At 35.4% G+C, this 23,878-nt stretch overlaps 1 protein-coding gene across 2 annotated transcripts in view; it reads right to left on the bottom strand.

Moving 5' to 3' along the window:
* Nucleotides 1–8,021: 8,021 nt before the first annotated feature.
* Nucleotides 8,022–23,878, bottom strand: part of DhpD (guanine deaminase) — a 101,837-nt gene continuing 85,980 nt past the window's right edge. For both annotated transcript variants that reach the window (XM_081748708.1, XM_081748707.1), the window contains exons 8-10: nt 19,351–19,516; nt 12,240–12,389; nt 8,022–8,514 (exon numbers count right to left, since the gene is read on the bottom strand). In XM_081748708.1, coding sequence (XP_081604834.1) covers nt 8,297–8,514; nt 12,240–12,389; nt 19,351–19,516 — 534 coding nt within the window. In that variant the 3' untranslated portion in view covers nt 8,022–8,296. The remainder of the gene's footprint in view (nt 8,515–12,239; nt 12,390–19,350; nt 19,517–23,878) is intronic.

The raw sequence follows: 23,878 nt of genomic DNA, 5'->3' as shown, positions 1-23,878 counted from the left end.
ATACTGTACTTTCGTGACAAAAAGAGTATTCTGTACAAATTTCACGTTCCTACCTGTAGTACGTAGGATGACCTGGGCGATGATGAGTCATTCACTTCTACTCTCTTATATAATAGTGTAGGTTTCGAGACAATTCATTCTTAATGTAATTAAAATAAATTAATATACCTTCCTGTCAATTCTTGATACCCTCACCAAATGAATTTCACGTTCATAGTATGTTGTGAGAAGCGTGAAATCTTCATGTTACTGTATGTAATTTGCATTGAATGTAAATATGAAAGCGATTGTTGGTTATCGGAACAGTCAAATGTACTTTTTCTACGTTTTACTGAGTTTTATCATTTTCTATGTAAAGAACAAGGATCAACCAATGATATATATTGCCCATTTTGTTCGATAATATTTTGCAATCTTTCAGTGAGCTTCATAATTCCTCATTCATAGAAAGACCTATCTTTATCACTGATTTACGGTGTCATCTGAATTGAATGTTATACCACCCAAGGAATTTTGAAGAGAGCGAAACAATTGTAAGTCTGACAACGCAGGGTCAGACAAGTATGGTGGGAGTGGCAACACATCCCATCCAAAGTCCAATAATTTTTGACAGGTAATCAAACTTGGATGTGATTTCGCGCTGTTATGGTGAGAGACAATTCCTTTGTGATTAACGAGCTTTGTGTGTTTCTGGATGATGGATTCGTTCAAACAATCCATTCAGATTAATTGTTCGGTTCCTTGGTAGGAGTTGGATCACTCGCCTTTTTATCAGAGCATAACCTTGCTGTGATGAACGTCTGCTTTCAATATCGTTTGAGGTGAATCATCACGTCCCCACCCACTAGTTATCAATCACTTCAAAAAAAGATCGTTTTCGTCACATTTAAGAGCATATTATAATGTTTACATGCAAATCAAATGAACTGCATTGAGTTCACGAGGAACCCAATTATCGAACTTCCTTACGTACGGTACCCCAGCTTCTTCAGATAGTCATGAACTCGAATGATTAATGTATCAACATTTCTGTAATCTCTCGTGTCGTGCAACGTGAGTTTGACTTGATGAATGCCATTATTTTGTTGTCATCAACCTCGGTGAAATTCCGTAATCAAGGAGCTTAGAGATCAAAATCATCAGCATGAAATTTATAATAACGTCAAATTGGTGCTGACGTTATTATAAAACATTGTCACAGTAAACTGTATACAATTTTATTCACCGTGATGAGTGTTCTTCGCTATACGGAAGTAAAACATTAAAATATGGGGAAAATTGTTCTGCCATCTTTAACATGGAAAACCTGAAAAACTCAACCAAATCGCTAATCTTTTTAGAATGAAGCTACAACTGTCAGCTGTCAAAATACGAAGTAAGAACATAGTTGCGAATAAATCTAGTACTTGCAAAAATGAACTAGCACTATATGTTGCAGAAATACTTTTAGGACATCCCAATATATTAAAAGAATAAAAAATAATATAGACATGAACAATTTGTTGCTAAAATGTATAGTACAAATAATGAAATAATAATACCTGACAAATGTAAACCGTTATCTAGGAAAGAATAAAGTTGAGAATATGTATGATATTGTTTAAGTTCCGAAAATTATTACGTTAAGCTATTATTTAAAAAAATAACATTGCACTTGAAAAACATATAAGACTTCCAGATCAAAAATGTAATTCATGTTATCACAGGTTTCGGACTGCGATAACATGTTCTGATCTGTATTGTTGCAACCCTGGAACTTTCTGTATGTCTTTCTAGTATTTTGTATATTTTAGCAATTCCTAAAGTCTCCCATGCACGTATTTCTTTGGTTTTGAATTATTATATAGTATCATTGTTTACCATCGTGATCATGTAAAACGTATCAGAAACTCACAAGGCGTTCACCTTTCTCCTTTAAACTTCGTGGTAAGCAGGAATTACTCTCTATTGAAAATTGTTTATAACTTTTTTTTTTCAACCAATTTTCATGAAACAAGAAGGATTTTGTTCCTTACAATGGTAGAATTGTTATGCATTGCAAAAATTCCACATAAGTACCATCAGTTTTTATACAGTTGGGAATACTTGCAACAGACTTCTGCAGTTACTCCAGCGGTAGGTGTGTGAGAACTTGGCGAGTTCGCTTCTCCAATTCATCACGAGATTTTGGCTTTGCACGATAAACTTTCTCTTTCGATCACCTCCAGAGGAAGAGTTACAGGTCGTTAGGTCAAGATTGCTGGCCATTCAAGATGGCGACGACGTTCCACAAGCGTCCTGGAAAATGGGTATCGAGCCACGCACAAACAGAACGTGCGAAATGAGACAGGACCCCAATCTGCATAGAAATTAATTCGTTGTAATTGTCCCATGTGGATACAATACGGTAAATATAATCTTCAAGCATATCAAGGAACAGTTCTGCATTCATTGTATCCTGAATGACGTATAAACCTACAATTTTCGTGGATGTCATACCGCACCAAATTGTGACTTTTGGGTGGTGTTGGTTTTTTCAACATCCACCCTTGGATCCTCTCCTGCCCAATAAGAACAATTGTGCCTTAACAAACTCCCCTACACAAAACAGATTCATCTTATCACAGGATTTTACTGAAAAGATATGACCAGTCTTTATACCAAGTAAGTATCATCATCTCGTATCCCAACCGATGATCTCAATTCCGATAGTAATGTAATTTCCATGGACGAAAATTCAACTCTTCCTTCAGAACAGTTCAGATTGTATGTCAGGTTAAATCACTTCCGCGAGATGCCCCTGTCTTTGTGATATCTGAAGATTTCGAACGAACATTTTCCTCCGTCCTGGATGTTGAGGTGAGACAGCGTCTCCAAATATCTGCTACAAAACCTGTGATCGTTAGCTTCGAATGGCAATGCCTTATAGTCTTTGCATCTCTGAGGCACGAGGTCCTTCCACACTTCTCCACAATCTCTGTACTTGTACCACGGATTGTCATACTTCGTACTGGAATACCAGGTGTCCCGCTCATGCACGCTTCGACGTTTCGTCATGGTCTTCCACTGATACCTGCAATGACATAAATGAGATATCACGTAATAAATTCTACCATTGTAAGGAACAAAATGTTTTTTGTTTCATGAAAATTTGTTAAATATGTAAAAAGTTATAAACAATTTTCAATAGGGAGTTAATTCTCATCCACACTGTAGACTGTTTAAAAAAAAAAAAAATCATGTTACAACGTTGAATGTTTGCTGTCACCATTGTCAAGACATAGGTAAAAAAAAAAAAAATGTTTTAATGAGGGAAAGATGTACTGAAGTTATTTACAAGTATGATTTGAAAACAAAATAATATTTAAAAATGTGCAAATTAACATCTCGGACACCTTCACTGTCATCCCAACCACTGAAGAAGAAGCACAAAAATGTATGTGTACCTTGCGTAGCAACAGTAAGATTTTTTTTCTTTAGTAGTGAAACATTTAAATCTTTTATATCATTCATAACTAATTCCCATATATCGTATTCGCACTGAAACCTTTTCTATTTGTCTTGACATGGCTGATATCTGCCATCGCAAATGGACATTTTAACAACGATGTAACGATGGTTTTTGAGCAATCAGAGTCAGGGCCGGCCTTAAGCCGATTGGACCGATTGCTCCCAATCGGGCCCCGCGCTAGTGCTGTCTATTCTATTGTCCAGTCTAATCTACTCTCCAGTGTCGTTTTAAACGCCATATGCCCCAGAGCAAGCGTGTTGTGGTCCCTATGACTAAATTTTGCTCCTAATATATATATAATTAATACATGCCATTCTGCTCGCGGGGCCCCCAGTCAAGTGACTATGGTACCGTTAAGATGGCTCTGCTGCTCTCGGTTGTCAAGTACACACAACAATATATTGCAATACAGGATCTACATCAATGGACTCCACAAGCGAGGATATGGCCTCTCCCTAACAAGTAAATATTTTCTGAATTTAATGATGTAGTAGTTTCTTTATTTTCTTACGTTTACAACTTCTGTTGTAAAAATAGATATTATTCTGCATACCCCAACACCCCTAACACCCCCAAATTGCCTTACACGCACCCCAGGGTGTAAAAATGCTGTCTTCTTTGAGTTTGTGTAAAAATATATACCATTATTCTGGGTGTACACCCTCTTTTATTTTGAACACCCACTAGGTAAAAGCTCCTGGAGTTCTTACTGATTATATCATGTGATACTACCGTAAATACCGAGATGGCAACAAATAAATCAGCCTCAGTGCGACTTCTTTGTACATCTATTCTCTTATAAAAATACAAAACCAGAGAACAAGCTTTGCCTTCTGAGAAAAATCCCGTGGATGTATTTTTTTTAAAAATCAAGTCAGGAAAACCGAATGTATACTAGTGCATACTGAATAGGTGACTTATGAAGGTTTTGTCTTCTAACTCGAATAATCCAATGAAATATATGCCAACAATTTCCTATCAGTTCCTTAAGGTTTGTGATCGTATCATCACCATTTTGTTTTGTCTGCAGTCGATGACGATTTCAAGCTGATTATACCTTTCATAAGTAGCCACCTATGATGTTCTCACTAGTCTACATTAAGTTTTCCTGACTTGAGTTCTTTTCAAAAAGATACAGTTGTTAAGTAATCTGTGATCCAATAAATTCATATCAATGTTCATTTCATTATGTCTTACAAATATAAACTTATGGAAACGTAGACCTTCACCATTGTATTTCTTATACAATTATAGCCCAATTTGATATATTACATGACCCCCTTCCTATTTGAAAAAGTTGAACGAGATAATTATAAGATGGCCGACTTCAAGATGGTGGCTATGATAAGCATGCCCTCAAATAGATGTGTAGTTTCTCCCGATGTCGGTTAATGTGGTTTTGTTTTTCATCCCTTTACCCGTTTTACAAATAAAATGAAATTTTCAAACTTGGAACACATTGTTATGGCATGTTCTGATCGATCAGGTTTTTGGTCACTGCGGCCGTCTTTATCGACGGAAGCACTTTCAATTTTGCTTACTCTCGATTCTTGATATTCCACACTTCTCTCCCAAATTTGGTCAAGAAACTAGATTTCGACATTGATAGGTTTACTTGTAAGAGAAGAAATCTATGAGATACTGGTACAGAACCTCCTTTAAAAAATGCGAGGCACAAGGGTGAAATATGTACGGTATTTTAAAATTCATTCAGTGTCTGCATTTCCAGTTGAGTTATTTCTGTGAAAAATTAGCTGCTATAAGCAATGAACTGGTTGAGTGATTACACCGAACATTTTGCAGATGGAAAAATGTTAGAAAGGGAAATGGGGCCCGTCCATGATGAGAGATTACTGTAAGTTCCTCCTGAAAGAAGATCCCACAAATAGAAACGGGAAAATATTTCGTTTTTGTCGCTAATCATTTTTCTTAATCAAACTTACAAGTAAACATGCAGGGTGTTCCGGAGATAAACTGACAAACTTGCCATATGTGCTCAGGATCTCAATACAAGAAAAATGTTTCTGCGCGACTTTGGTCGGAAACCGTTAATTACGGAGAGAGCTAATTAAAACTAATTACTGGAATTGGATATTCCTCTTACCCTTTTATTATTCCTATCTCCGTAATTAAGCGTTTTCGATCAAATTTGCAGATTTTGTCTTGTATTGAGGTACTGAACACATATGCGAAGTTTGCCGGCTTTTCCCGGAACACTGTATATGAATGCTAATAACGATATACACATAAGTTTGTAAATGATGTGTTGAGGATGATACGAAAACACTGACTGCATTTTCGTTTTCAGGACGTTTGATTTAGTAAGGATTGCATTATTTTATCTCTGCACATTTTTGAAAGTTGAAATTTTTGGATGTGTTATCAGTGCTACAAAGTTTATTACTGAAATTGTATGTAAAAATAAATAAGTAAATAAATACTTAAATAAATTTAATCCGTGGCTGCTATTACTTATGTTTTCAATAGTTTTAATTTAAGGTCCAATAGATTTCGCCCTTCATTTCTTAATTCTTCACAAACCTTACTGACCAACAAAAATTATCAAAAGTGGGCTAGTGTAACGCAGCGGCGCAAATCTGTCTTCAACATTGGGGGGACGGGTAAGACTGTCCTCATATATTTTTTAACGATGTTCAAAAGGTTTATGAAGTTGATGTACAATGTTGTGGAGAATCAGGGGAGCAGAGTTGTCTTCAACATTGGGAGGCGGGCAGATTTGAGGCTTATTCGGGATGGATAAATGATACTTATATTACGGTAGATGAATCTGATTTTTGAGGTGAACCTGTTTTATATTTTATATATTAGGCAAAGTAGATGAAGAGGCAGTCAGACACAAATCATCACATTTCTCCCCAAAAACACATTTCAAATCGTATTATTGGGGGGACAGTACCCCCAATTTCAAGATTGAGAGGAACATATTCCCCTCATACCCCCGGGATTTTCGCCAGTGGTGTAACGTATGTGAGGGAGAATACTGAAGTGCACCCGTCGCGTCGACAGATTTACGTTTGTTTGTTCCAGAGAATAAAAGAGAGAGAGATTCGTGCGTTTTCGTGTTGTGAACACAGTTGATTGCGATTTACGATTATTATATCATGAAAATATAATTGAGACAAGTTTAAGTGATTAACATAAATAATGTATCTCAAATAAGAAGTCTCTGATTTTTGAAAGAATAGCATAAAGACCAGCAGGAAATATCAATAAAACATCAAGTAAAAGATTATCGTGTATCATTGAATGTGACTGAAACAATGAAAATGAATTCATTCTCTTATTCATTCATACACTTTTAAGTATGTCTTTAGTAAAGGGGCAAATTTTAATAAGAAATTACACGCAGGTGTTACGTTTTATTCAGTCATATTAACACACAGTGCAGTATTATTTTAACCTTAAATTGCAAAATAATTTTCGAAAGTCAATTCGTGTAAGGCGAAATTGACAAAGAAACTATGGTATTTATAGTTATTATGACGTATGTACACCACAAGCGCTATCGCTAACCACTAGACCATTAGGGAGAGAACGATATATATACTTGGAACATTTTGCGGGGCTCCAGGTTTACAACTAACTTTCACCAAGGTCTGTAGAACCTATATATATATATATATATATATATATATATATATATATATATATATATATATATATATATATATATATAGGTTCTACAGACCTTGGTGAAAGTTAGTTGTAAACCTGGGGCCCCGCACCACCTAATCAGAGTTTAGAAGGCCAGAGTGAATATCGTTCAGGTTTATTCATAAGCTTGATCTTCAAGTGGGTATATTAAAATGTAAAACGTATTTTCCGAAAATTCAAAATCACGAAAGATAATTTGGAAAGCGAAAGGTAAGACTTACTCATCCCATCAATAAGCAGCCCACTTTCCCAAATTGTTTCGCACTTTTGCCATATAACTAACTAACTAACTCTATGGCCTATGAAACCCGGAGGTTCAATGCCGCGTTCACAAAAGCTCTCCACTGACTTCTATCCTTAGCTAACTGCATCCAGTTTCTACTTTGTATTCCAATCTCTGCGAGATCTATCTTAATATTGTCCTTCCATCTGCGCCTAGATCTTCCTAATGGTCGTTTTCCGATTAGTCTTCCAGTCAAGACTTTAAAAGCGTTTCTACTTTCTTCCATCCTAGCTACATGACCCGCCCACCTAAGCCTCCTAGACTTGACGACCCTAACAATGTTGGGTAAACCATATAAATTATGTAGTTCCTCGTTATGAAGTTTCCGCCATTCTCCATTCCCGTTCCTCTTGGGTCCGAATATTCGTCTCAGGATCCTGTTCTCAAATACTATCAGTCTATGTTCTTCCCTCAGAGTAAGTGACCATGTTTCGCAGCCATACAAAACAACAGGCATGATTATAACACACAAATCTTCTGGTTTGCCTTCTGCTTTATTTAATGAAAATAATTTACTAAAATTTTATTTTCCACATTTTAAAATATCTGTCTAGAGACAACCTTAACAGAAAGTGCTATTAGAAAATCTTTTATTTGTTTAGAGCAGTCTATTTACAGATAACAGCAATATTTTTCGTTTCACAAATGTAGTCTTCTCAAATTGATAAACTTTTTATTTAAAAAAATAAATTTGATATTTATACAGTTTATAAAAAATTGTACTTTTCCTTTATATACAAACAAGTCTTGACTAAATAAAAATGTTTGCTAAACAAACTAACATTTTTCACCAGATATGCATGTAAATGGTTGGATTACAATACAATAATAAAAACACACTGAATATTTCATAATAATGCTTTCTTAACTTCTCTTCCAGCAACATAGACTTCAGAGATGTTTCTGTCGTCCCCAACGTAAAGAAACTTTTGAACTAGCTCTTCCAGGCTATAGTTCTGCCCTTCAATCAAATCAACTGGAGAACCCGGTGCCTTCATATTAATGATCAAAGCATCGAAATCTTTATTTATTTTAAAATTGCCAATGGTATCTTCCAAAGCGAGAGCTACAAAAGAAAGTACATAATTAACAACAGATTTTCATACAAACAAATGAAATTGAAATGCTACACCATTATTACCAACATTAAAATAGACATTTTTCAACAGCTATTTCTCATTTGAACGCTTATATGTATTTGTTACACAATATTTCGCTTCATGTAATAAGCATCTTCAAATGAACAAGAGGCTGAGTTTCGTATGTGACCAAACAGAATCAAACAAGCCGGAAGGTTTGAGGATCTACTTCTTCTTCTCAGTCGATTCAGCCTAGCCATCCTGAGTGATGTTTTTCCTGGGGTTTTCTCACACATACCAGACAAAACCGATATGGAACCTAACATAAAGAAACCAGGTCGGTTTTTTTTTCCCACTTCCTCGGATAGTGTGATCGCCGAGGAACGTCATTGCTCATATGTGAAGGGCTTAAATGATCATAGTTGCCGAAGCCCAGAAACCTAATTCTTTTTTCTTCTTCATCACCTTTGCATGAAGTACAGTATGTTTTGAGGCACAGACTAAAATCGCCTATGTTTTTACGCTTGTTATCAAATTTTAATTATTAAAGCGAAAGTCAACTTCGGCGTTCGTTTATCCGGATACTCTTCCGAGATGCCTGAACCGTAACTAAATTTGACATGGTGATTCTAGAGCGCGAGCTGAATGTCGTAAGGGATGTCATGTCCCGATCGAACATACCATTGAGGAATAATCACCGAAAAATGGGATGCTCAGATTTAACCTTGGAAAAGCATTTGGTGCGCAGTTCTCATTGTAAACAATGAAAAATAGAATTTTCAGCATTAAACGCCATTAAACTTCCTCGTTTCCAATTTTTAAATTAAGTGATTCTGCAGCAATTACTAAAACATTTGTTTATGAAATATGAACGGAATTTTTACATTACAAAAATATTTATTTATAAAATATAAACAAAATTATCACATAATAGACATTTTCGGAAAACTTCTAGAAGATTGACGTCTAAGAGCAAATGTTCCATTGTGGACTTTTAATGTGGAATGTCTTATACCATATTATATAGTTGCTATTGAAATCTTTACTTATGAAATATAAACGAAAGTATTACGTTTTTGGAAAACTTCGAAAAGAATTTACTTCGAAGAGCAAATGATCCATTGTGGACGATTTTATGAGAAATGACAACTATACTGTAGAGTTGCTATCGAAATATTTATTTATAAAATATAAACAAAATCGCTTGATTAGTTTTCAAGAAATTCGCCCAGAAAAAGGTCTCACCCCAAGAACTAACTTTCCCTTATTGATCTTTTCAGAAGAAACTGCATATGCCTCATTATAGTGTTGTTAATTAAATACGAATAAAGTCTTCTGGATTGTATTTGAGGAAATTATCCGAAAAACTTCGACCTTCAAGATAAAGTACCCTTGTTGACTTTTTCACGTAAAATTACTCACACCAAATTGTAGTGTTAGTAATTAAATGTGCATGTATGAAATACGAACAAATGACCGATTCTTTCTGCGAAAATTGTCCAGGAAAGAAACTCATCCACAAGAATAAACTACCCCTTGTACATTTTCAAATTAGAAACTACTTATGCCACAGTATAGTGTTATTAATATAATATATATATTTATGAAATAACAAGAGCGCCTGAGATGTATTTTTTTTAACTCGTCTAGAAACCTTACACCCAAGAATAAACTATTCCCTTGGGGACTTCTTAAAAGAAGTAAGCTACTCCATATTATGGGTTTATTAATGAAATATGTGTATGAAATATGAACAAAATTTCCTGAGTCCTTTTAGAGAAAATTATCCTGAAAGAGTCTATCCCCAGTAGTAAACTACATCTTCTGGACTTTTCCCCGAAAAATGACTTCTTTCATATTATGAGGTTGTTGAAGGAATATTGATTTATGAAATGAACGAAATCGTTAGGGACTTTTTTGAGAAAATCGCAAATTTTGATTTTCACCTTTCAGCAAATTGCCCTTATTTTTTGGTAGGAAGACAATTCAATAAAGGACCCTGGAGAAGCTTATAAAAGTATTAAGTTTAAACTTGATCTCAATACACTGAACGGTATGACATCTAAGCCAGTGTACATACATCGAGACGAACAGATGATGGTCATAAAAAATAACATTTTCTATATGTAGAGGCCATGAAATGTGTAAATCTCGAATTCGACAATTTCTCACGATCACCATTTTTTTTTTTTTTTTTTTTTTCCTAGCATCGCTCGAAAGTAAAAAGGAAGATCAGTCAGGTAGCCACCTGAATCATTTATATGTAACACTGGAGCACGTGGCTTATAGATTGTAGTAGGAAAGAAGAACGTGGGGACGTAGACTGTCGTGTACAGTGTTGGAGTTCATATAGTGAAACTCATTCGCGTGATTTACTGAGAGTCGTAGCAGAATGAAAGCAGAGCAAGTACAGCGGGAGGTAGCATTACAAAGACTATTACTCAAATTCGAAATCGGTTCAACCATTACTGAGATTCGAAATTCAAACGACAGAATATTCGACGAAGGCCAGGACAAGGCTTAGACAACAAACTGCAACTGATCTGCAAGTGCACTTAATTGTGACAGCAACACGAAAAGTGTCAATACAAACTGTCCGTAATTGCTGTCGTAAAGATGGCCTTTATGTAGGTAGGCCAATGATATACTTCTTAGTTGGAAACACCATGCAGCCATAGAATTATTATGGTTAGGAGTTTCAAACTTCATACTTATATCTTAAAGCTTAATGTTAATTCGCACATAATTATATTTATTTTGTCACCCTCGTTTTTGAACCAGTGGAAAAAGGATGTAATTTTGGTACGCACAAATGTTCCATAGAAACTAATGGAAAATAAAGTATTCCCAGTTTATGGGAAATATTACCACTGAAGGAAGAAAGAAACTGATGATCAATTGTGTAGAAAGACAGATTTTTCTACTATTCCGTCTCAACACGAACTGAATGTGACAATACTACACAACAAGAGTTTCGAAAAATCGTTGCATAATTGATTGTTACTAAAGACAGCGAAACTTCAACGGTTGATTATTCCATAAATCTGAAACAGAGTAGAGAATAAAATTAATATTTTTAGGCTTTAGGTATAATTTAATTTAATACGTTTTGGTGACAACTTCTTAATTTTGAAAATTCTCAAAGTCATGGGCATAAAGCTTGGTGTAAAGTATTGAATACTCAGAAAGCAATGATCATCGAGTTAGTAATTTTATAATTGTAACATGTGTGATATATTACGAGAGTAGTGTCATTTTAATCATAATGAAATTTCTCTCTGCCGTCAAAGTGAGCTGGAGAGTGTGAGATATGTTCTTGGTTAAAGTCTTAAATTCAGACAACGCTATAAACAACAGAACAAAAAAGATTTTGAGTTTGTAACAATCAATAACTGTGCCGTTACTAATAAGACGCCTTAGTAAAAAAGTCCTGAAATAATATTAATGAATGATTATATCCTAGAATAAATAATACAGCAGTTGAATTAAATAAATTGCTTGAGAATTTAAAAGATAAACAGGAATGCTCAAATAATTTCATTACTTTTATCTTTTTGATGTGATGAAATTTAGAGTACTTTCAATCAAAATATAATTAGCAATTCTGAGTGTGAGTTCTTAATTATTTGTTTGTAAATTATTCCTTAAAAAATCAAGAACAGCAATAATGCAATAATAGTGCTATAAAATTTCGTTTAATACAATAACTTACTTTGGGCTCCTCCCATAGTAGCTAAGTAGAAGGCTTCCTTATAATCCAAAGGTCGATAATATTCTTCTTTTGTAAAAGATAAGTTTATTGAAGCTGCTAGTGTATGTCTGATTGTATCTAAAATCGATGGGCTGTAACCTCCGGAAACATCTGTACAAAATAATGAAAAATAGATATAAATTAGAATTGAAAATAAAAATTTTAATTGTACAACAGGCTAATTTCTGCTTGCTATACAAAATTTAACACTTTTATCACCGAGAAAAAAATCCACGTCTGTTATCTGATCATATTCCGTTCGATGGTTACTAGAAAAATGGCCACTATATACCTTAATTTTCATGTGTGACGCCTTTTATGATGTATAACCAACCATACCGAATAGTCAAACTAAGCTTGTTTTATAATGTTGGTTTCAACAGTTCAAAAAAAGACACTACAAGAATAACTAAAGCCTATATGCTCTAATAATGATTCACAATTATTCGCCTTCTATTCAATGTTTTATTGCACAAGATGACAAGTATTCCCGCCTCATTTACTAAAAACTGTGAAGTTTGAATCCAATGTATTCCAAAGGTCACTAGCAAAGTGCTTTTGTACTGTACACGGATAGAGCCTCAGTGCTGTAAATTAGGATCAAAATTTCACGATATAAAAACATACTGCTTATTATATATTATACAAATTTTTATTTATCCTTGACTTTAATTTAAGTTGGTTAAACTTCAGATTTTGACCGGAAAAATTTCAAAGGTAGTTTGAACACCAACTTGTTTCATCTTCCTATATGTCTTCTATTTCTTGAATCATAAATTGTGCCCCTCAAGACGTCCTTAATTTATTCATCACCTAAAGTAAACTTAAGTCGCCAATAAGTATAAAAATTTCTGTGTTAAATGCAGTGTAAACATCAACGAACAGTCGCTGCCATCTTACTTGACGTTACTTGACTTGCTGCCATACCACGATTATATATGTTTTGAATCTGTACATGTTTTTATAACTAGAACTTATTTCAGTGGAGATCTTGGTGTCAAATTATAACTACCAAAAATTTATCAATTCTGTTCTGTTACTATAAAATCTCATTGTTTATCAAAAATGCCTTTATCTAAATTTATTTTTGGATCTTTCGTTCTGATAAAATAAGATTCGTATACATATCTTTCCATCGTTGATGATATCTTATGCAAAATTTTTACGTTCTTTATGGAATACTTAGAATCACTTAAATGCTTAAATAATCCTGATTTAGTTCGATTGTTATGTTGTTGTCCCTGATGTTTTAACTAATACCCGTATCAACATTTCTTTTTTGGTCGTTCGAATATGTTTGGTCAGAATAACACACGATTTCGTATATACGCAAGTTTACCGTATCTTCCACATAGTAATTTTTGTAACTGGTTAGTGGCTTTTCAAGATCTTTTAGGACATTTGAATGCGATTCTAAATCCATACTTTTGTAATTTTATGAAATCTAAATGATAGTTCTGGCCATAATGGGAATGAAATCAATTCATCATCGCCTCATCATCACTTTTGATTTTTTAAGTTTTATTAAGACCTGTGCTATGTCCTACGCCAAATGCTTGTTTTTCAATTTGGTTTTCTATACATGATGCATTTGTTTTTCTATATATATTAAAAATTAATTTATTATTGAGTCCATTGATCCTCATGTCTACGAAACTGATTTTATTCATCTTTTCTATACGAAACTGATTTTATTCATCTTTTCTAACTTGGAGGTAAACTTAATTTTAGGATGGGTTATTTATTTCAATCAAAAGCAGTTTTATATCTTATTCCGTTCTACAGGTATAAATGAAAAGTGAGTCATCTGTAAATGTAGGCCTATATAGGGTGTACGTTCTTCGGACATTTCTATTTTTAAATTTGTTATGGTGCAAATATTCTTCTACAATATAAGCAGTGTTGTATACACTGTACATTACTTACGAACCAGTAACATAGAATATCGTTTGATTTTTCGTTGCAACGAGGATTTAAACATTTGCAGTAACTAAATATTACAGGTAAAATATAATTTTTTTAAACCCCAGAAAGATAGATCATTATAGTTAGCATGCTCTTCATAAATGTGTGAACTTCATTATCATTATCCAAAGAAAACAGTAATTTAAAAAACATCCCTCAAGCTTCCTATATGGCTAATAGAAAACCCTGTAGGAGTGGAATAGATGAGTGACGTCAAACTAGTATCAGACGTTTTCTTTATTACAATCACAAGTCGTTTATCGTTCTACGCCGTAGGCAGCCAACTTCCCTACGTTAGTACCTTGATATTTCTGTAACTAAGAAATATTGTGCCGAATTTTTCAATGTAAGATATATACAGGGTTTGTATGATAAGTAATGAGACCAGGTCTGGAAACATTGTTTTATTGATCTGATCTGTACAGGGACTTAAAAGCTTTCGAAGTACTCTCCTCTTGCGTCGATGCACTTCTGCAATCGATGTTTCCACGCTGCAAACGCCCCCTGGAAGTCAGCAGCCGGCATGTCCTTTAGAAATGTGGTCACGGCTGCTTGGATGGCTGTGACGTCTGCAAAACGGGTTCCTTTCAAGCGTGGCTTCAGCTTCGGGAAGAGGAAGAAGTCGGCCGGGCTCACATCTGGGCTGTAGGGTGGTTGTGGAAGGACTTCCACCCCAATCCGGGTCAAAAAGGAGGTCACTAAGAAGGCGGTGTGGGCAGGGGCATTGTCGTGATGCAACTTCCACCGGCTAGCGATCGCCGGTCTTTTCCGCTTGACGCTCCTGTGCAGTCTCTCAAGGACTTGTTTGTAGAAGGCGGCGTTGACGGCTTGTCCTTGGGGTACAAACTCCTTGTGGACCACCCCCACATTGTCAAAAAAAACAATCAACATTGTTTTCACCTTTGACTTCGACATTCTGGCCTTCTTGGGGCGCGGGGACGCAGGAGTGTGCCACTCCGCGCTTTGACGTTTCGTTTCAGGGTCGTACTGGAACACCCACGACTCGTCACCTGTTATGACGTCATCTTCAAAGTTAGGGTCACTGTTCATGAGGTTCAACAGTTCCTGACAACAATCAACACGTCGTTGCTTTTGTTCGTCAGTCAACACTCGCGGCACCAGTTTCGCACAGATTTTTCTCATTCCCAATTGTTCCGTCACAATCTTGTGCACTGTTGTGTGGTTCATATCGAGTTCATCAGCAATCAATCTCAACGATAATCGACGGTCTGAGTTCAGGAGATCCCTCACTTTTGCCACAGTTTCGTCCGTAGTCACTGTTGTCGGGCGTCCAGCCCTCTCCAGATCCTCAACGCTTTCCCGGCCGTTCCGGAACGCACTGTGCCAACGAAACACCTGGGCTTTGGATAGGGCTTCCTCTTTGTAGGCCTCCGTGATGAGAGAAAGCGTCTGAGTAGCCGTTTTCCCCAGGCGAACGCAAAATTTGATCGCATAACGCTGTTCGATGGAACCCTCCATGTTTGTTGATTTTCCGCCGTGACAAGAATGTTCACAAGGGCTTTGTCCAAGGCTTGTCCGCGCTCCACTAAGGCTCGGAGCCAACTGACGCGCGGTGCGTTGCTTTGCTCGGACCCCCCCCCTACATCCTCCATCACCGACAAACCCGCTCCAGCGACACGCGCGCCGCGGCGCGGCGAGTCTCATTACTTATCATACAGACCTTGTATATATATATTGAAGATTAATTCTACATAATAGAACCATTAAATTAGAACGTTTGGTCAGAAAGGAAATGGCTGTTGGGAATCCCAGCTCTACATTGAATATACAAGTAAGATGTCAATTTGAAGTTGTAACAAGATTTTTTTAAATTTGTTTATTTATTTATTTCAGAAAATTTCAATGATATATTACGTTTAATTATTTGTATTAAAATATTTGAATTGGTCGAAGCATACTATCTCTGAATAAAATATTACGCCACTTCTCGTTCGAAGTCAAGTTGTACACATGATGGTGTGTGTACAACTTTCCTTTGACGAGAAGTGGTTTACTTCATATTCTGTATTCCTTTTAACATGGCTTTTTACCCATTCATATTTCTTGCCTATTTTTCAACTTTCTTTCTGAACTGCTAAGCTGAGGATGGAAATAGTAATTTTCGAAAGTACTTCTGTGCTGAACATTTGGTCTGCGGTGAGTACTAAGCGTTTTATTTATAGTTGTTTCTAAATAGCAATTACAATTACCGTATTGCGCGAATATAGACTGCACTTTTTTGCTAAATTTTGGCATGAAAAATCATGGTTTCAGCCTATAATCGAGATTTCCCCCTCAGATCATAAATCGTCAATTTCAAAATGATATGTACTCGTATCTTGTGAGTTGAAATGAATACCATTACAAGTTACTGCAGTTACTTTTGTAAAAGCATCAAAGACATAAGAAGAAAATAGCAGAAAAACATATCTTGTTCGCAAAAATTGACACCTTCATTGGGTACCAGTAACATCTTACACTGGCACAAAAAACACTTGTACAGTCTGCAACAAAAAACCTGCAACATGAACATGTATGTTTATTGTTGATTGATTGATTGATTTTTTGAGTTTAACGTCCCTTTTCAGCAGCGAGGCTATATGAGACGTGGACCTACTGATTAACGTGGAATCCGAACCACATGAGCTCCCGCCGGGAATCGAACCCGGGCCTCCCACGCCACAGGCGCGTACGCTAACCGCTTAGCCACGGAGGAGCTCAGTATGTTTATTGTGAAATCAACATATCGTCTAAGTGGCACGAATCGTGCCAGGAGAAACCTTAGCGTTCTCCCCTGCATACTTATTTTTGAGCAAAAGACTTCGTCGTTTCACAATATACTTACATGCTCATGTTGCAGGTTTTTTGCTGCGGACTGTACACTTAATACTTTTATTAACAGGAATACATATCTTTGTTATACAGTATATATAATATATACAATAACTGTTCTTCAGAAATGAAAATCAACTTTATTTCGCAAAACTTGTGTCAGCTTCTTTATGCCCGCTTAAATCAAGCACAATCACTTCCCACCATCTCAGCATCACCAGCGCCTGATTCTTCACTCCCGCTAGAGGATCCAGAATGTTGCTCAGAGTCACTATCACAAAGGTCGTCTTCATGAGTCACCCTTAGTTTTGGGAAAGTTAAAGAAAAGGAGGAAGAGAGATGCATCTCAAAGTACTGTCTAATTGAATTTTTTCGTAAATTTAGCACTGCGGCCTGTATTCGAGATTTACTTTTTCTATAATTTCGTGTCAAATATTTCGGTGCAGCCTATATTCGCACGCGGCTTATATTCGCGCAAATACGGTAGGTATCTAAAAACAGAATGTAGAATATGTACAATTTTGCAAGACAGCACTCAAATGACAACAGAAGATATATTGTAATTTACGAGCGATCTCGTGAGAAAAAAAACAACTGAAAACAAAACGTGGTTACTCGAAAGGAAAAAACAGTCTAAGCAGTATCCAGAAGCAGATCATAGTTACAAAAAACGAAGAAATACTATAGTAGATTCATTGGAGGAGGAACGGATACTTTTTTTTTTTTTTCACTTTTCTTGACTCCCTTGTTCAAATACGTTGTTTCCCTTAGTTGATTATACAATTAATAAAATGGTGTTACAACATTCAATACTTGTGAGACCTGTGTTCAATCCAGGGCAGGTTGTCTTGATTGGTTTTCAAACTGGCATTGCAGTTACAGTATGCAACCACCATATCCCGAATGTTTTAGTTGCCTAACCGTCTTATCAAGTACCTGGAAGTTAGGACAATTATAGTGTGTGTGTTTTACTGGTTGACTAAATGCAATTTGGCAAGCAAGGAAAAAGTACCATAAACCAAGAAGCAGATACAATGTTCTTTATATATATATAATCTTGTTTACATATCTTCTTTATTCAGGAAACACTTTATCCTTAGCTTCAGAGAGTTCAGCTTGCAAAATTAAGCTATAAACGGCTTTGTGATGTTAGTTTAACATTATTATTCACAGATTCCCTTCTTCCTTTAATCTTATATCAAAATGTTTGAAATAAGAAATGTGTGTATAGCGTTTTAAACGCACTCTCAATAAATACTATATCTAGTTATAACGAAGTTTTAGTTTATTCATATATTTTAAGAGATAACTTTGTTCTACGAAATTCACCACATTTTCAGTTACTGCTAACACTATTGCACTTGTTAGTAAAACATTTTGGTCGTTGAACGTTAACTTAATAAGATAGTTCTATAAACAGTTGGTTGAAACTAGAGTGATTTGCTCTTTTTCTGTTCTATCGAATGACTAATTTTCTTTGCTTCTTGAATTTTTTCAAGATTTTCTGTTCAACACGCAGTAACTATAAGTTTTTTCGTGTTATAATGGAAAAATCAAAGCGGGACGTACTGCTATCTCTACACTAAACTTGAAATATTTTAAAAAGCCCAAAATTTCCCCAAGGATAAAAGCCACAGATAAAAACTTCGTTTTTTTTAAGGCTTTTTTTTTCTCGAGCCCTAGCATCTCGAGGCGGAAGTAAAAGAAATTGATAATGGTGAATAAACAGAAATACGCCATCTGGTGTACGAAGAGGTTATGAACACTCATTAACATTAGGAACATTAACAAGAATTTCTTTTGCTTGCATGATGATCCTCAAATGATACAAAAATAGCTTCTAAGTGCTGTATGGTAAAAGAAATATTAGATGATATTTCGTATTCAAGCCATTGCATTACGAAAGATAATTAAATTATGGTATTATAAACTTATTCTGTTTGAAGATTTGTAAATACATATGAGGCGTTCCGAGTAGTAAAGCCGAACTGAACAAAAGCTTGCTTCTTGAAGATGCCCGGTCAAAATAATCAACCATTTATTTTGAAATAGAGTTTTCTAAAGGAACGAGAAATGACTTCCGTAACTATATAGATACGTGAACTGGGTCCCACAGAAGAATTTGATATTACTACTCGAACACATCAACTGTAATTTCCGAGAGCTCAGATTGCACGTATCTTTGCTTGAATTTGCACTTGCTATCCGGAACGTCCCATATTAATGTTAAACGCAAACATGCATTAGATAATAGAATATTAGGAAATTACTTTACCTGTTCCCAGACCTATTTTCACCCTTCTCCCCACACACTCTCTAACATTGCAGATGCCACTTTTAAGAGTTGTGTTAGAATTAGGGCAATGGGCTACTCCAGTGCCTGTACTACGTAGCAATTCCAATTCCTGTCTGTCGAGATAAATGGAGTGTGCCATCACTGTCTACAAACAAAAAATAGAAATCTATTAACTGTAATTAAAATAAGATACAAAGTCAATAATTTGTTTATTATATGTAATAAACAATTAGTGAAGGTTTTCTTGAATTATTCCAATTAAAAGGAAGTTCTTGTGTTACACACAGACAAGGATATACCAAAACATTTATGTATGATTCTCAAACTTTTATCTCAAGTTAGAGAGACCAGATGTGTCACTTCTGGGACTTCTGTTTATTTATTTATTTATTTTAAGTGTAGCAGTTACTCCTTTGGCTATAAAATCATTTTCTGAGACCCAACAATATTTCAAAAACTGAATAAGGAGGGCACTGTGCCTCAGTGAAAGAGCGCTTACGTCTGGTGCGTGGAGTTCCTGGCTCGATCTCCCGCCAAGTAAGTCTGTGGTGGACATTATGGTGTCCGTGGGTTTTCTTGGGATACTTTCGTTTCATCCCACATTCTCATTCCACTGTTTCTTTCATCATAATTCACGTTCGTTAATCATCCGTCTCTCTTAGCCTAAAGGATATTAATCATGGGACGTTAAACTGAAATATTTCATTTCAAAAACAACAAAAATCAATGCTAATATTGAGGGATTTTCTATATCAGAACTATAAATTCAATGGAGTTTATTTGTTGTTTTCTTTCATTTCCATATATAATTTCAACCTTCACATTTGTCTTCCTTTAAATATGTAAACACAAAAGTTAACTGTGTTGCAAAATATTTATAGTTAAAATTTACCGGAAACAGCATCTGGTTTTCTTTTTAAGTACGTATGTATATGTGTGTTGAGAACGATAGCAAATTAAGGGAATAAATTTTTCATTCCTAGTTCTGTTACTATAATTTTGTATCTTAAGTTACCGTAGTTATATCATCTACTATTACTTTTATTAAGTACTTTGTTGCATGACACCTAACGCTGACTTCATTTTGTAATGCATCTCTTACCAACACCACTTGTTCCTTCTCATCAAATGGATGTAGTATATCCGCGTCCTTCAGCATTTCTTTCGCTTGTACAAATTCTTGTGCATGTCGTTCATCCTAACACCACTTAGCTCCTTTTCTTATTAATACGTACACTGCTAAACCAAGTAGTTTCTTATTAATACATACACCGGATTTTTTGACGCTAAACCAGGTAGTTGTCTATGATAAAATGAAAGTATCCCTAGAAAGACCTTAAGTTGTTTAACATTACTCGTTTCGGGACACTTCATGATCTCTTCCACCTTATCCTTCATGGTCTAATCCTTCTGGCTGGACTAATGTGATATCCCAAATACTCTGCTTCCTGTTTGAAGAAAACGCACTTGTCTACCTGCAGCCTGATGTTCATTCAATTCTTTGAACACTGGTAGGAGTATCCGTAGTATCTTTTCATAACAATCATAAATGTGTTGTCCCATATTATCATTCACAAAGTTTCTAAAAGGGAGTAAGGAAAGGTAGAATTTTAAATAGCAGTTTCTTTAAAAACGCAACGCAAATGTCCCACGTGTTACTGCGGGTAATATTTTGCGTTCCTCCTTTTTCGTCTTTCACAAAGAATTCGTTTGAACTCGAAGTAGTCTTGCACGAAACTCGAATTCTAGGTTAGTATCATATAAACGCTAAAACACGTGTTTAATAAAAGTCCAAATACTAAATTTCATAATCGTCATGGATTATGAAGTATGGACATTTTACTATAATAATTTAAACCCCAATTGTCGTCCTCCCTCTTCTACGTCAAATTTCCAAAATACTTTCCATAGTGCTACCTTCCGTCGCAAAACTATGTACTGTTCAAATTTCAAGTTTCTAGCTTAAGCAATTTGGCCTAATCAGTCCGTCCGTCAGGGCTCCTTATTTTATATATAGAAATCAAGATCTGAAAATTCTTTCTTCTAGCGATTTCAATCGACAACATCTATGAAACAAAGCTAATTCCTCTTCACTATTTAAGAGGGTTTTTTTTCTTTCTCTCTTTCTTTTCTTTGGCAAAACTAGTTTTACCTCAAAATTTTGTATACTTTTTATTCGCACTCTGTACATTAAAATAAAGATACGTATCTATTTGGAACAGCCCATTGATGCCCACGGACGTAATGGAGGTAAGGCTCCACTTTAACTGGATACAGCACACGCAGAAAGTTGTATAATTAGCAAACCGTTCTGACTACCTTTAACTCGGAAGTTTCCCCACGTATCCATTGTACAAATGCTGAATAAACTCCTGAGACGCATTGGAATGTGAAATTAATATTGCCACTAACAGAAATCAAAGTCAGACTTTCTGGTTGGGAGGTAGTCAACTCATCGATAACGCCACCGTGACTCTATACTCTATAGTATAACAACTTGAAGCTCGTTTGAATTCTTTCGTAATTCTATATTCCTACCTATTTTGTGGTTGCCATCTATTATCTATAAGTTTAGCAGTAGTAAGATCAAATAGGTTCATTTGACTTTACATTTCAAGAGTTCCTTAATCACGCTAAGAGATGCAAGGTTTCCATTTTAATTCAATTACGTTAATTAAAAAGGTAGATATCAATAATCCTAGTTACATTATGGTATAGAACATGACACAGAGTTATTACACTAGTAAGCTATGTGTAAGTGGGAAGAAAAATACATAGACTTGACCAAAAGGTAGTAACTCCTGTGCATGTTAAGGAAAATACATAGATATGATTAGTATGAGCATTATAAACTAGAAGAAAGAAACATATCCACGCTTCAAATCATTACATACCCGTTTTATATGTTTCTAAAAATATCTTTGTATATAGTGATGCCTTGGAATACGAACTTAATCTATTTCACAATCCTGCCCGACTTCCAAATCGTTCAAGTTTCAAGAAAAGTTTTTTTCCTTTAAAATAATAGAAACTTGATTAATCTGCTCCTGGGTACCACGAATTCTGATGATTTTAACAGTAGATACGCTATATTGTATGATAAAATATTAACAAATAATATAATAATACTTGAATAAAACTGAACTTTTTAGAATCTATGGCGAACACAATGTTATTATATTTTTAAGAAATAAAACAAAACAGGTACAAAGGCATGAAATTGACAGCGAAAATCATACAAAATGTTCTCACTCCAAGTTCCGACGACAACTAAACACTGTTGCCAATTCTAACAACAAGTTGCTCAATTTAGCGTATTAGGAGAGGCACATGGCAAGAAAAAGTTTGCAGAAGCGACTAACGACTTTTTCAGTGACTTTTGAAGTGTCTTGGCGACAAAACTGGTGAATATTTTTAGTACTTTTGCTTTTTAAAAATTTCGATATTTTTTCACTGAGCGATTGTCATGAGATTGGTGAATAAACCGAAGCATCCCCCGATTCATAACTGTGTGACACTAGGCATAATTTGAGAATAACGCCTATGGTTCATGACGTCGCCACTTGAATACCCTGTGTAACAAACTTGGGAATTCCCCGCCGGCTAGTGACAACACGACACTTGGCAACACTGCTTCTTATTATGGTACCCAGTTGAATATTGTTAAGGCAAAATAGAGAAATCGCTTGAAAATGGAAGCTATTGGCTATATTCCAAGCACGAAATTGGTTTTCAATCTCGAGAAAGAACTGCCATTTATATGAGATACCATAGGCTGTTAATAATTTCATAACTACCGAATTATTTTATTTTTTGGCCAAAAAGTACGAATATTTTTAGTATGGAATTTTAAAAAAATGGCAAGAACACATCTTTCTATAACCACATGCAGATGTCACTGATGTACGGTGCTACTAGAGACTTCTAGTGAAAATCTGTACCTAATTTTTGAAGAACATTTTCTTCCAGGATGGAAAAAAAAAGTAACGGAAAATGTCTGAACGTGTGTGATAACTCGAGATGCTACTATGGGCCTGGAATTTTTTTGTGGTAACTCTGAATAAGCTCTTAAGAGGTTAAAACAATAGGAGTAAAAGGAGCGTGCTTATAACAGACGTCCACGGTAATATTCCAATCTTCAACATTCACAACAAGAAGGAGAAGTTATAGAGAAGAAGGCAGAGTTTCTTTTCGAATAGGTAGGTCATTTTACGTAGTTTCTGCTTTTATTGATTTAATTTATGCTGTTTGAAAAGCAGTTTTTAGGCTTAAATTCTACAAATATCTTTTTTAGCGACTTTCAGAACTGACTTTAGCGACACTTTACCAGTAAGAATTGACAACAGAGAAACTGAACGACAGAGCAAAGGGGAAACGTACAAAAAAAAAAAAAAAAAAAAGCATTAAGATAGATGATATACGTGCTAGACTCCAAAGCAGCACTCGTATTCCGAAGTAAAATTTGCTTGAAGTGTTCGTTTGTATACCAAGTTATTTGAATTCCAAA

The sequence above is a fragment of the Thermobia domestica genome, chromosome 2, assembly GCF_964235325.1.
Source record: "Thermobia domestica chromosome 2, izTheDome1.hap1.1, whole genome shotgun sequence".
Lineage (NCBI taxonomy): Eukaryota > Metazoa > Arthropoda > Insecta > Zygentoma > Lepismatidae > Thermobia > Thermobia domestica.
Note: the sequence above shows the minus strand (reverse complement) of the source record. Positions and strands in the feature narration are given on the sequence as shown.